Source organism: Balaenoptera physalus (genome assembly GCF_965194825.1).
Source record: "Balaenoptera physalus genome assembly, chromosome: X".
Lineage (NCBI taxonomy): Eukaryota > Metazoa > Chordata > Mammalia > Artiodactyla > Balaenopteridae > Balaenoptera > Balaenoptera physalus.
The window spans coordinates 94236234-94249586 of record NC_138903.1 but is presented as its reverse complement, the minus strand read 5'-3'; the positions used below and the strand labels follow the sequence as shown (position 1 = coordinate 94249586).

Sequence of the window (13353 nt, the reverse complement as noted above, 5' to 3'; positions counted from 1 at the left end):
ATGAATTCACTTGCACACATGAATATGATCGCATACACAAGATCACTCACGTTCCTTCACAGGCATCAACACACTGACACATTCACTCCCACACAATGGCATACTTGATGTTAATGGGCTCACACAGTCAACAGTCTTACACACTGGCACACTTGTATTTGCTTACATGGACACACCCACATATTCACTTATGCACACACATTTGCCTGCTCACAAGCAAAAATACCCACATATTCACTCACACACAGATATGCTCTCACTTTATCATGCTGCTGGCAGTCAATCATCTGTGAATGTCTTTACACATTTATTCACCTACAAACACACTCAATACCTCATACACATGAACACGCTCACACAGTCACCCACAGATGAACACCCTCAGATAAGGACATGCGTATATATTTATTCACTCTTAACGTCAAACAAATTTACTCTCGCACAGAGACAATCTCACATGTACTCACAAACACGTGCTGATGCTCATCAACAGTCACACGTATGAACTTGATCACACACACAGTCATACTCAATATGTAAATATACTTACGTGTTAAGTCCCCAGAGTACCTGGTCCCACATATGAACATGCTCCCACATTCCCGACAGAAATTATTATCCCACATACGACACACTCAAAATTCTATAACCTGTTCTAAGTTTCTGGGTCTCTGCCAACCCTATTTTGCCTTTCCAGCTGGCTCACTATTAAGCTGGGCCTGTAGAGATTTCCTGAGAGAGACAAGAAGTCTGAAGGAAGGAGAATCTACTATGTCTTCTCTCTGTTCCTGTTCCTCTCTGTATCACCCCACTAAAGGTAAGAATAGTCTTTCAAATGAATTTTTTTAAGTTATTTATTTTGTTTTTATTTATTTATTATTTTTGGCTGCGTTGGGTCTTCGTTGCTGTGCATGGACTTTCTCTAGTTGCGGCGAGCGGGGACTACTCTTCGTTGCGGTGCGTGGGCATCTCATTGCGGTGGCTTCTCTTGTTGCGCAGCATGGGCTCTAGACGCACGGGGTTCAGTAGTTGTAGCACACGGGCTCAGTAGTTGCGGCTCGCAGGCTCTAGAGCGCAGGCTCAGCAGTTGTGGCGCGCAGGCTTAGTTGCTCCGCAGCATGTGGGATCTTCCTGGACCAGGGCTCGAACCCATGTCCCCTGCGTTGGCAGGTGGATTCTTAACCACTGTGCCATCAGGGAAGCCCTCAGATGAATTCTTAAGAAGAATTCTTTTATATGTCTTTTATATATATATATGATATGTTCTTGATCCTTTCATCTGCCCAAAACACTTAGGTTGTCTCCATTCCTTGGCTATTGTGAATAATGCTGCAATGAGCATAAGAGAGCAGAGCAGAAAGCACCTCCTTTGGATCTGTTTTCAGGAGTGGGATTGCTGGCTGATCTGCTAGTTCTATTTTCAATCTTTTGAGGAACCTCCATACAGTTGTCCATAGTGGCTGCACCATTTTACTTTCCCACCAACAGGGCACGAGGGTTCCTTTTTTACCACACTCTTGCCAACACTTGCTATCTCTTGTCCTTTTGATAATAGCCATCCTAATAGGTGTAATGTCTTAATTACAGCTTTGATTTGCATTTTCCTGATGGTTAGTTATCTTGAACACCTTTTCATATACCTATTAGCCAGTTGTATGTCTTCTTTGGAAAAATGTATATTTGGATCGTGTGCCCTTTTATTAATTATTTGTTGGTTTTGTGTTTTTTTTTTTTTTTTGCTGTTGAGTTGATTGAATTCCTTATATATTTTGCATATTATCCCCTCAACAGATAACATGATTTGCAAATATTTTCTTCTGCTTCATAGGTCAGTTGCCTTTTCCTTTTGTTGATTGTTTCCTTTGCTGTGCAGAAGCTTTTTAGTTTGATGTAGTCCACTTGTTTATTTTTGTATTTGTTGCCTTTGTTTTGGTGTCAATTCAAAAAAAAAACATTGCCATAACCTATGTCAAGGAGCTTACCCCTGTGTTTTCCTCTAGGAGTTTTACAGATTCAGGCCTTACGTTTAAGTCTTTAATCCATTTGGAGTTCATTTTGGGGTATGGTGTAAGATAAGGGTCCAATATAGTATCTTTGCATGTGGATATCCAGTTTTCCCAGCACCATTTATTGAAGAGACTCTCCTGTCCTCGTTGTGTGTTCTTGTCAAATAGTTGAGCATATATGTGAGGGTTTATTTCTGGGCTCTATATTTTGTTCCGTTGGTCTATGTATACATCTGTTCTTATGCCAATACCATGCTGTTTTGATTACTATACCTTTGTAAAATAATGAAATCAGGAAGCATGATGCCTCCAGGTTTAGGTTTGTTATTTGGGGGGTGGTTCATCAAAGGGTACAAATGATCAGTTATAAGATAAATACATTCTAGGGATCTAATGTACGGCATGCTGATATAATTTAAGATATTGTGTGGTATGCTGGAGACTTGCTGAGACGGTAGATCTTAGTTTTATCCCACACACCACCCCCAAAAAACCTTTAGCTATGTGAGGTGATAGATGTATTAATCGGTTTCACCGTGGTAATCATTTAACAATGTATACATACATCAAGCATCACACTGTTCACCGTGAATATAGAAATTTTATTTGTAAATTATACTTCCATAAAGTTGGAGGGGATGGGAGGAATGTGTGTCCTGTTCACATGGAAAAAATTAATTACTCTAAACTGTCAGAGGTAAAGCACAGGATTTGGGTTACTAGAAGAATACATTTTAAGTCAACTGTCTTCAATAAACTCAATGAGCGAAAGGAAACAATGATCAAAGAACTAGGAAACAATGAGAAAGATGTATCACAAAGAGACAGATATTATAAATAGGGACAAAATAAAAGTTCTTCAGCTGCAAAGCACAGTAAGTGAAATGAAAAATTAATAAAAGATGTCCAACAGCAAATTTGACCAGGAGAAAAAGAATCAGCGAGTTTTAAAAGGTTAGTTGAAATATCCAGTCTCTGGAAAGGAAAAGAGGAGCAGAAAAGCAAAGAATGAAGAATAATGAGCACAGCCTATGAGACTTATGTGCATCAGCAAGCTCACCAATGTACACATAATGACAGTTGCAGAGGCAGAGGAGAGAGAGAAAGGGGTAGGAAATCATTGAAGAAATGATGCCTGAAAACCTCCAAACTCGGAGTAAAGACATGAATCTACACACCCAAGAAGTTCCACAAACTCCAAGCAGGATAAAATCAGAGATCCCCACCTAGGCACACCATGATCAAGTTATCAAAAGTCAAAGACAAAGAGTGAACCTTGAAAACAGCAATAGAAACAACTCCTCACCTACAAGTAATCCTCAGTAAGATTTGTGCCCATTTCTCTACAGAAACCATAGAGGACAGCTGGCATTGGAATGACATATTAAAAGCGTAGAACAAATGAACAAAAATACCCTTTCAACCAAGAATTCTATATGTGGGGAAAACGAAGGGGAGTTAAAGACATTCCAAGACAAACAAAAACTGAGAGAGTACATAGCTAGTAAGCTTGCCCTACAGAAAGTACTAAAAGGAGTCCTTCAGGCTGAATTGAAATAATGCTGGGCACCTATCTGAAGCAATATGAAGAAATAAACCACAAAGGCCAAGGTAACTACACAGGTAAACGCAAAAGCCAGTATTGCTGCACTTTTGGTTTGTATCTCCTCTTTTTGTTCTCATATATGATTGAAAATACAAATGTATAAAGCATTAACTATAAATCTCTGTTAATGGGCACCAAATATACAAACATGCCATGTGTCACCATAATTAAATAAAGAAATGTGGCAGAGCTGGGGAAAAGCAGAGGTTTTGAATACTATTGCAACTATCTCCGTATTAATACAAACTTGATTATTATAAAGTTAAGATATTAATTGTAACTCCCAGTGTAACCACCGACACTGCCCCCACAAAAAGCTCCAGCACTATAAAAAAACTAAAAAAGGTACAGAGAAAGGAGTGATAAAGAATCACTTTGTACACTAGCAAAATGAAATTAATAACAGAAAAATACAGTAATTGAGGAGTGAAGGAACAAAAAAAGGCTGGCATGTGGAAAATAAATAGGAAAAGGTCAGGAAAAGTCTTTCCCTGTCAGTAATCAATACAATAACCATAGATAAAACTGTTCAACGAAAAGACAGCACAAGTGAGTGAACTTCAGGCAGTCACCTTAGCGCTGGATGCTCTGGCCAACAGTTAGCCCCGTCTGCACATTTTCATAGACAGTCAGGCCATTGTCGTCGGTCTGGCTGTCTGGTCCGGCCCATGGCAGCAACGACGTTTCCTTGTGTAAAACTGTCCCCTTTGGGGTAAAGAGCCCTGGGAATCTCTTGGCCCACAGACTCCCAAATTATAAATCCAGGTCACACGTGTCTCTATATATACTAAAGCCACTATGCAGGGCTTTGCCAAGACCCTCCTTCTTGGCTTTGGAGTTCCGGGCCTTATTGATGGTGACCGAGGCATGCATTTTACTTCTCAGGATACACAACGCTGGGCTCTTGAACGGCATTCAGTGGACCTTTTGCCTCCCTACCGGGCCTTAGGCTGCAGGACTCAGAGTTCCAGAGTGGCTTACTTCCACAAGTTCAAATTCCATTACAGGAAAATGGCACGTTTCAGTCGCCAGTCACACGCCAGAGGTGAATTGTAGTATAGCGTCTGACTGCATCCTTTGATGTTTGACTGCTGAGGGCTTTTAAACGTCAACCCTCCCTCTTCCCCAATGCCCCACACTCTCTCCTTTGGCGCGGTTGTAGGGTGGAGGGGAGGAGGAGTGGGCGTCAAACTACACTAGCTACTGCCAGCACAAGGGAACTGTCATGCTGGCCCCATCCACGAATCACAGTAGAACTCCCAAAGCAATTTCGTCCTTTCCTGACTCTCTCAAGTCTTTTTTGGAGCAGCTTGAAAAGGCTACCCTGCTCTCCCCCCAGAAGCCTCCTCATGTAAGGAATACACTTTGCATCGCGTCTCGGTAGTGTGTGTGTGTGTGTGTGTGTGTGTGTGTGTGTGTGTGTGTGTGGTGTCACCAGTCTTGATTGACCTTTGAACCCAACTTGGGGTAGGGGTCCATACTGACTCAGGATGGCAACAACAGCTCTTCTCGCCAACCTTCCCAGGAGCGCAGTGCAGAATGTGTGCTTCCCATCCGTGAAACGTTAGGGTCTGTCAAATTAGATGTCCTGGATCCCAAGGCGGTGTGCTTACTGGAAGTAAGGGACATGGCTTATGTTCTCCTGAACGTGAAGTTACAGCTAACACCCACTCTTGCTTCTGTGCCCAGCGACAATAGTAAGTGGGATTAGCATAAAATAGTTGTCGATTTCTTCCTCGTTTTAAGCATTCGTTACCCTTGACCACTCGGCTAAGTGGGGCTGAGTACAACAAAAAGTCTCGGACTGTTGACCGAGAAATCATTCTAGGAAGCCTGTCCTGTTAACGTGTGCCGTGCTGTATTAGTCTGCTCAGGCTGCCCTAATAAAATGCCATAGGCTGGGCGGCTTAAACAAGACATTGGTTTATTTCCTACAGTTCTGGAGGCGAGGAAGCCCAAGGTCAGGGTGCCAGCATGGTGGAGTTCTTGGTGAGGGCCCTCGTTTTGGCTTGAAGATAGCCGCCTTCTTCCTGTGGCTTCACGTTGGGGTGGTGGGCGGAGAGCACCATCTATGGTCTCTTCCTGTAAGGGCAGTAATCCCAACGTGTGGACCGCAGCCTCCTGACCTTACCGAAACTGAATGACCTACCAAAGACCCAGTCTCCAAATACCATCTCCTGGGGGCGGGGTGGGGTGGGGGACGGGCTTCATCGTATGAATTGGGGAGGCAGGGGATGTACACACTCCAGTGCAGAGCATGTGCTCAGCCCAGTCTTTGAAAGAAGTATCTCTCTCTGTCTCTGTCTCTGTCTCTGTGTCTCTCTCTTCTCTCTCTCTCTCACTGTCTCTGTCTCTGTGTCTCTCTCTTCTCTCTCTCTCTCTCTGTCTTCATTTCTTGGAGGCTGGAAATGAATTGGGGAGCCCTGATGAAACACTGTCCGGCTCCTGTCTTTACTGCTTTCTCTCCACTCTCCATTCTCACTGCATCCATATCGACTTTGTATGTCCTTTTCTAAGTAGCTTTTACAGCATTAAAACCTCCAAATTCTCTTGCTCTCTCTTGTGGGAGGTTTTAAGCGTTGCTGAGATTTGATCTATACACCTTCTCTCTCTCTCGTTTTTGAACTAAGTGTGTCTCAGTCAGCGTGAGCTGCCCCAGGGTGGCAAATGGGGAACACATGCAGGTTCTCATACCCCAGGGCGCCGCCCTATAGGGACACTGTAGCTTTGCTCTTGCAGTGGTGGAATGAAAAGGAAGGGATTCCTGTGGGCTCACCGAGGCTCAGGGTGAGCTGGGCCTTTAAGGCTTCCAGGGAAGCTGAAGACCTTGGTCACTCATTGGACGGCGGTGCTGTCAATCCTTGGCTGCTGGCAAATGAGCTTAGAGCCGGCGCTGGAGGACGTGGCCCTTGGTTGACCCTTCCAAGGTCCGCCTCCCGTCGCCAGCCAGTCAGGCTCTTTCCCGCCCTGTGCGCAGCGGCCTCGGCGCAGTCTCGGTGGGGCACTCCACAGGCCGGCGGTCTGCCCTTCCCGTGGCGGGGCCCCCAGAGGCATCTTGGCAGACCCTTGTCCCCTGTGCAGCCGGCTTCTCTGCAACCCCCACCCCGTGCCGGAGGCCCCGCTGCCAACATCATCCCCTCCCTCAGCGATACTCAGCCCGGCGGCCGCCATCTTCCCCGCGATCTTCACTGCAGCCCGATCCGTGTGTGGCGCGTCCCTCCTGCCATGTCTGCCACAGAGGAGCGAGGGCCGATCCCAGGTGGCCAGGCCGGAGCTGGTGGCGGGGCGGGTGGCGACCCCAGTCCCCTCGGGGTCCGCGCATCCCCTTCGGGAGGGATGGATGGAGCCGAGGGGGCCGCGGCCCTTCTGGCCTCCCTGGGGCTCTCCAGAGCCCTTCACGGGGAGGATGGTGGGCAGGAGGCCGCCCAGGCCGCAGTGGAAGAAGACTGGGATGTAGAGCTGGTGGAGGAGGAGGAGGAGGAGGAGGAGGAGGTACAGTTTGAATTAGAGATCGAGGACCAGGAGGAGGATGAGTATCAGTCAGAAGAGGGAGACGAAACTGAGGAAGAGGTCGAGGAGGAGGAAGAGACAGAAGAGGAGGACGAGAATGGGCCCGAGGGCGCGGGAGTGGTCGCGGGCCACGGGCCCCCCACGGCGCAGTTTCAGTCCCTGTTCCGGGATCTGGTCCATTGCCGTGTGCACCACAGCCACTACAACGACCGTGTCCTGGTCGGGCCCCACGCCGGCCGCGTGATGGTCAGGCGCCGCTCCCGACGGCCCTCGGACCCTGCAGAGGATGCCGCGCCTCCTCAGGAGCAGGAAGGCCTGGGAGAGGCAGGTGAGGTCTGGCGGGGCGAGTACCAGGCAGAGGGCACCCCGCCCTGGGAGCCGCAGGAACCTGCAGAGGGGGCGGCATCCCAGAAGGCAGAGGAACCGGCGGCGGAGGCCGAGTTCTGGGCGGACGAGGTCCTGGCTGATGCCTCCGAGTCCTGGGAGGCTGGGGCGTGTGGACCTGACGACGGGGCCGAGGCTGGCGAGGGGCGGCCCAGTCCCCAGGCCCTCGCAGCCCCTGCTGGGGCATCGGCCTGAAAGGCAGGCCGCGCTCAGCGCTGGCCTCTGGCGGTTAAGCAGCGGGTCAAAGCTCTCAAAAACCTTCAGGCACGATATGCACAAGTAGAAGCCCAATTCTCTAAAGACCTTTATGATCTTGAGAAAAAGTATGCTGCTTTCTACCAACCTAGGGGCAAACAAATGGCATACCTCACTTTTGGTTGACGGGCTTCTACAAATGCAAAGATTCCCAGTAGGATGACCTGAGAAAATGATGAAATGGCACAGGGGCACTTTTCAGTGGTTGAGGAATCAGTGAGCTTCGCGGTAGAACTTGTCTTTAAATTGGGTGAACATTTTCCAGTGACGTTCTGGCAGAAACATACAAAAATGCTCTGAGAATCAAATGATTTTGATCCCTTCTCCAAAGGGCCAGAAATAATCAGCAGCACAGTGTGTGAGATCTACTGGAAAGAGGGGGAAAATGTTGTGAAAACTGTCAAGCAGCAGAAGTGTGAGGCCCATGGAAGTGTTGTGTCAACCAGTAGGAACATGGCCAGCTCTTCTTTTTATTTATTGATTGATTTATTTATTTATTTTTTGACATATTTCTCTTCTCCAGAACCTCCTGAGGGCAGAGAACTAGGTTCTGCTGCTGATTTTAAATCGGGAAATGTTTCCCACCACCTTGTGATGCCAAAGTCCGTATCATTCGACACTAAAGAAGAGAGTGCACATCAGTATGAAAATGCTGAGGAAGAGAAAGAGGATGGAAATGAAAAAGCAGAAGAAGGACCCAAAGTGGATACGGTCTCAGCAGAGGGCAGCTCTGGAGAATACAGGTATTATTGTATAGTGCAACCATTCCTGACATATACCTGTTACTAACAGCTTTATGTTTTGTTTTGTTTTGTTTACATACTTAATTTATTTTTGGTTTATTTTTTTAACATCTTTATTGGAGTATAATTGCTTTACAGCGGTGTGTTAGTTTCTGCTTTATAACAAAGTCAATCAGCTATACGTATACCTATATCCCCATATCTCCTCCGTCTTGCGTCTCCCTCCCATCCTCCCTATCCCACCCCTCTAGGTGGTCACAGAGCTCCGAGCTGATCTCCCTGTGCTATGCAGCTGCTTCCCACTAGCTATCTATCGTGTTTTAATTTTTTTTTGTAAAGTAAATAAGAAAAAATTGTTGAAATTTAGTTTTGGAAAAACGGTTTAATGTTACTAATGGACTTGTATTCTAGATGATATAGAAGGAAGTGTGTTCTGAAAAGTATTTCATTTGCAGCCGCAAGTCCTTTGTCCTGTAGCTTTAAGACTACTACAGATGGGAAATTTATCAGACCTGGAAATAGAGACCTATATGTTTTTAGAGGTCTAAAATATAGAGACCTATAGTTTTAGAGAATGGTCACCAGAAGAAGCAGCTAAAGCGAGTAAGCTGTGCACTAGCTGTACCTTCATCCCCTGGCCACAGAAATGGAGTCTCTCGGAATAACAATGCCTTTGAGAAGGTGACTCCTTACAAAGTAGTAAAAAGTTAAGGATTTCACATAAGACTGCATTTCATGAGTAGTTCACAAATATTAGTTCGATTGAGATTTTTTATTCAAAAGAAAAGAAAATTAGCCATAGTAAGATTATTGGCTATCCCTGAGTCGGTAATTCAATCTTAGTTTCTCCTTCCTCTACCCATTCGTCTTTTCCTTTCTCTGTCTCATCTCTCTCTCTCTCTCTCTCAGTATCACGCTCTTTCTTTCTTAATTTTCACACCTGTGGATGTTTGATAACAGCCTCATTCTCATTTTACAGATACGGAAACTGAAGGTCTGGGATTATAAGGGATTTATGATTTGTGTAAGGAGCATAGGCTCTTAAGGTGGAAAGACATTTAAATCGCAGAGTGGCCTTTCAAGAAAAAAATCTAGCGTTTATAGTGGTGGGCAAGAGAGAGATGAGGTTGGTGTGGTGAAATGATGTGCACCCTGACAACCAAGGCTCTGGGTTACAAGAAGAAAACATTTTGTTCTCTCCTTGGAGAGCCAACAGATGTACATAGTATTGACTCATATTTAGAAAGTCCCTGCTGCATGTTATTGGTGTACAATTGTTAATTGACTCTTATCCCATCCTACAGTTGGAAGGCATAAAAAGAAGTGGACGGCGAAAGAAAAGATGAATTTGTTCTTCACGGATATTCTAGTTTTCATTAGCCCACAATACAAATTTTGTTCCAAAGTTCAGCATCCCAAAAGGATATTAACTGACATCTGACTTTATTCTTACCTTTTACAGATAAATCTGATAGTATTGTTCACGTTGAAAATAAAAGTTTGTTTGACATGAATAAGCTGCAGTTTTTTTTTAACCTAAATAACACTGACGCCAACGTATCTTTGTTCTGTTTCTTTCGGCCCACCTTACTGTCATTGAAAGGGATTTCTTTCAACTATTTGGTAAGCCTGTTTCAAATCCTTTTATTGCAGCCTCAAATAAATTAAAATATTAGATTATAAACAAGTTGTGTGACGAGAGAGATGGTGGCCCAGCCTCTAGTATATGTTATTGAAAGGACCTGACGGATGACCTAGCTTGCCTGGAGACCAGATGGCGCTATTGGCCTGCCATGGAGCAGCAGCAGCCGCAGCTGGGAACTTGTTTGAAATGCAAATTCTCAGAGCCTGCTCCAGACCTACTGAATTGGATATTCTGAAGGTAGGCTGCTAGCCATCGGGTTTTACAAGTCCTCCAAGTGCTACTGAAGCACACTAAAGTTTGAGAACCACTGCTTTAGGGCAATGGGGGAAACGTTTAAGTACACCTACGGTAGGACCAGCCTTAATTCACTGACTTGGTACTGTTGCAGGTAAACTGAACAGGATGGTAAGATCTGGGCTGAGGAAGACACTAGAATTCTCAGGGGCCTGAGACACAAAGAGCTCCCGGAGGGATGTGTTAGTTTCCTAGGGTTACCGTAACAAATTACCACAAAGCAGGTGGCTTAAAACAACCGAAATTTATTCTCTGACAGTTCTGGAGGCCAGAAGTCTGAGGTCAAAGTGTCGGCAGGGTTGGTTCCTTCTGGAGGCTCGGAGGGAGAATCTGTTCCATGCCTCTCTCCTAGCTTCTGGTGGCTGCTGTCAATCCTTGGCATCACTCGGCTTGTAAATGCATGATTCCAATTTCTTTCTTCATCTTTGCATAGTGTTTTCCCCTGTGTCTCTGTTTCTGTGTTCTTTCTCTTCTTATGAGGACGCCAGTCATACTGGATTAAGGGCCCGCCCTAATCCAGTATGACCTCATCTGATCTTTATTACACCTGCAAATACCCGATTTCCAAATAAGGTCACATTTACAGGTTCCGCGGGTCAAGGCTTCAACATATCTTTTGCGGGGACACAGTTCAGCTTATAACAAGGGGCAAAGATTCAGTAGTGGAAGGGAGAAAAAGATGAAGGAAAAACCTAGTTCCAAAAGGATAAAAGCATTATGATACCATGCACGTATGAAGTTTAAAGACATGCAAAAGTTATTAGATTGATTATAGGTACATGTATTTGTAGTAAAAGGCATACATAGGAGTAATGCATACATATGTAGTATGCAGAAAGGTGTGTATGAGAACAATAAACTTATTTAAGACAGTGGTTAAATGTATGGAAAGAGAGGGAGAATTCAGTTGGGGAGAGGTACACTGGGTTTCAATTTCATTTGTAAGCTTACGTTTCTTAAGACGGCTGATGGTTGCATGGGTGTAGCATTCTCTGTACCTTTGTCGAGGTCTGAAATATGTCCTAATTTAAAGAAAATGAAAGGAGGAAATGGGCCTAATATCTGGAACTTCTTTAAGGGAAAAAGGTGAAGGGGTACTTGAGCAGAGCAGAGGACCATAGAAGGGGAGAACCAGGGGTTTGAGGGTAGAAGGCCTTATTTCTATATTTAGTGAAGGCTGCTTGAGAGCTTGCTAGTTAGCATCAATACCTTTTTCTGTTTTCTGTGCTAGTGCCTCACGTACCCTAGGGTAGATTAACATTATTTATTTACGTGTGTATCTCCCCAGCTGCCTAACGTGTGAGCTTCTGAATTGTTTGGAACTTAAAGGCTTTTATTTATTTCTCTCTCCTAAAGCACTGTGTTTCCTTCTTCGTAGATGCTTGATAAAGGTCTGTTAAAGTGAAGTTAGTGTGAGGTATCCGCAACCCTTTCCCCTGTCACTGGGGTTGACATTTAAAAATGCATTATCCTAGAGTAACACAGGGTATTCCTTATGGCTAGAACAACAACAGAAAACGGCACAAGGCCTTTTGTCACCATTGCTTAATGAAAGAACAGTCCAAGTAGAAATTTATCCATGTAGGGTCCCTCGAAAGGCCTCAAATTGGTTTGCTTCTGTATGGCTCATGCCATGCCAGCAGGGTGTGTATGTGTGTATTTCTGTGTTAATACAGTTAATGTATTAACTATAGTTAATGTTAAAGGCCTTTACCTGGGCTTAAGAATTTTCGGAGGTTCACTTTATTTATTTATTTATTTATTTATTTATTTATTTATAATTATTTTTTGGCCACGTCGTGCGGCATGCAGGATATATCAGATCCCCGACCAGGGTTCGAACCCGTGCCCCCTGCATTGGGAGCACAGAGTCTTAAGCACTGGGCCGCCAGGGAAGTCCCGGGAGGTTCACTTTAGACAAACGCCTGCACACCTCTTTTTGAGATAAGCCTTTTTTGGTGCATGCTGGGAGTCCGTGTCCCTGCCCCTTACCGAGCTCCAGTTCCCTAGGGCCCTGACTTTACTCCCCAGGTGGCCCCGTGTCCCAAGCCCCAAGAGGCATGTGTGTTCCTCTTCACTGAGTCTGTGCTTCTGAGAGCTGAGTGGCACCGTCAGTGTTATACTCTCAGGACTGAGAGGTATCTACGAGGTGCTGGCTGTGTATACAGGGAACAGGACACGTGGGCTACGTTACCCACATGTATGCACCTGAAGCCTCTCATGTTGAGGGAGGAAGCTCAGGCTTGCTGCTCTGAGGGTCTGCTGTAGCTCTAACGTATCAGGCTTCTCTGAGTCTCTGAGAGACGGTCCTTAAATCAGGTCAGGGACGAATCCTGCATTTCCTGTTTCTCTGGGTGTTTGTGGGTTTTTCTGTGTCCACACGTATAAAATATGTTCTCAGTGAGTCCCTCAACCTTGAAAACTTTGTGCTCCTTGTAGGAAAAGACCTGTCTTGTCCCTCTCTGCCTCGTCCAGGAAAGGTTAGGATGTTCTGATATTTTCCTTGCTTATGGCTCCATCATCTGAGAGGATTTGATCGAAAAAATCTCCTTTTATTCCACTACCTGAGAGGTGACCATTGGGAGAAAAACAGAGGGGTAGGGTGGGTGCCGGAGTTGGAAACAGTTTTCTGTACCAGTTAGGGATATTCTAATGACACTAAAGTTAATGATGAAGAATCACTTTTACTCTAAACCACCTATTTTCAGATGCTCATAACTCCAAGGAATACAAATGAGTACACGTTTACAAGTCTAACAGGGCAGGATTCTCAGACAATGGTGTTCTGGGAAATGTGGTATTATCAAGTCCTGTGAATCACATCATATAGTAGGATCTGTTTTGAGGCATAAAATGTACATTTCTTAGAAGTCTGAGCAATGAATTATGCGTGTTTACAGAATAGGAATT

The 13353-nt window shown here is 45.1% G+C and overlaps 1 protein-coding gene across 5 annotated transcripts in view; it reads left to right on the top strand.

The window, feature by feature from the left end:
- LOC309653204 (uncharacterized protein) overlaps positions 1–10012 on the top strand; it is a 34154-nt gene extending 24142 nt beyond the window's left edge. For 2 of the 5 annotated variants that reach the window (XR_014259026.1, XR_014259027.1), the window contains 2 exons: positions 698–817; positions 8285–8415. Coding sequence is in view for 2 of the 5 variants with exons in the window: in XM_082447697.1 (XP_082303823.1) it covers positions 6838–7450; positions 8285–8504; positions 9809–9821 (846 nt within the window). In the remaining 3 variants the exon portion in view is untranslated. Of the gene's footprint in view, positions 1–697; positions 818–3355; positions 3409–6693; positions 7451–8284; positions 8505–9808 lie in introns of those variants that run through there. The other 3 variants (XM_082447697.1, XR_014259028.1, XM_082447698.1) reach the window with 3 other exon arrangements.
- The last annotated feature ends 3341 nt before the right edge of the window (positions 10013–13353 follow it).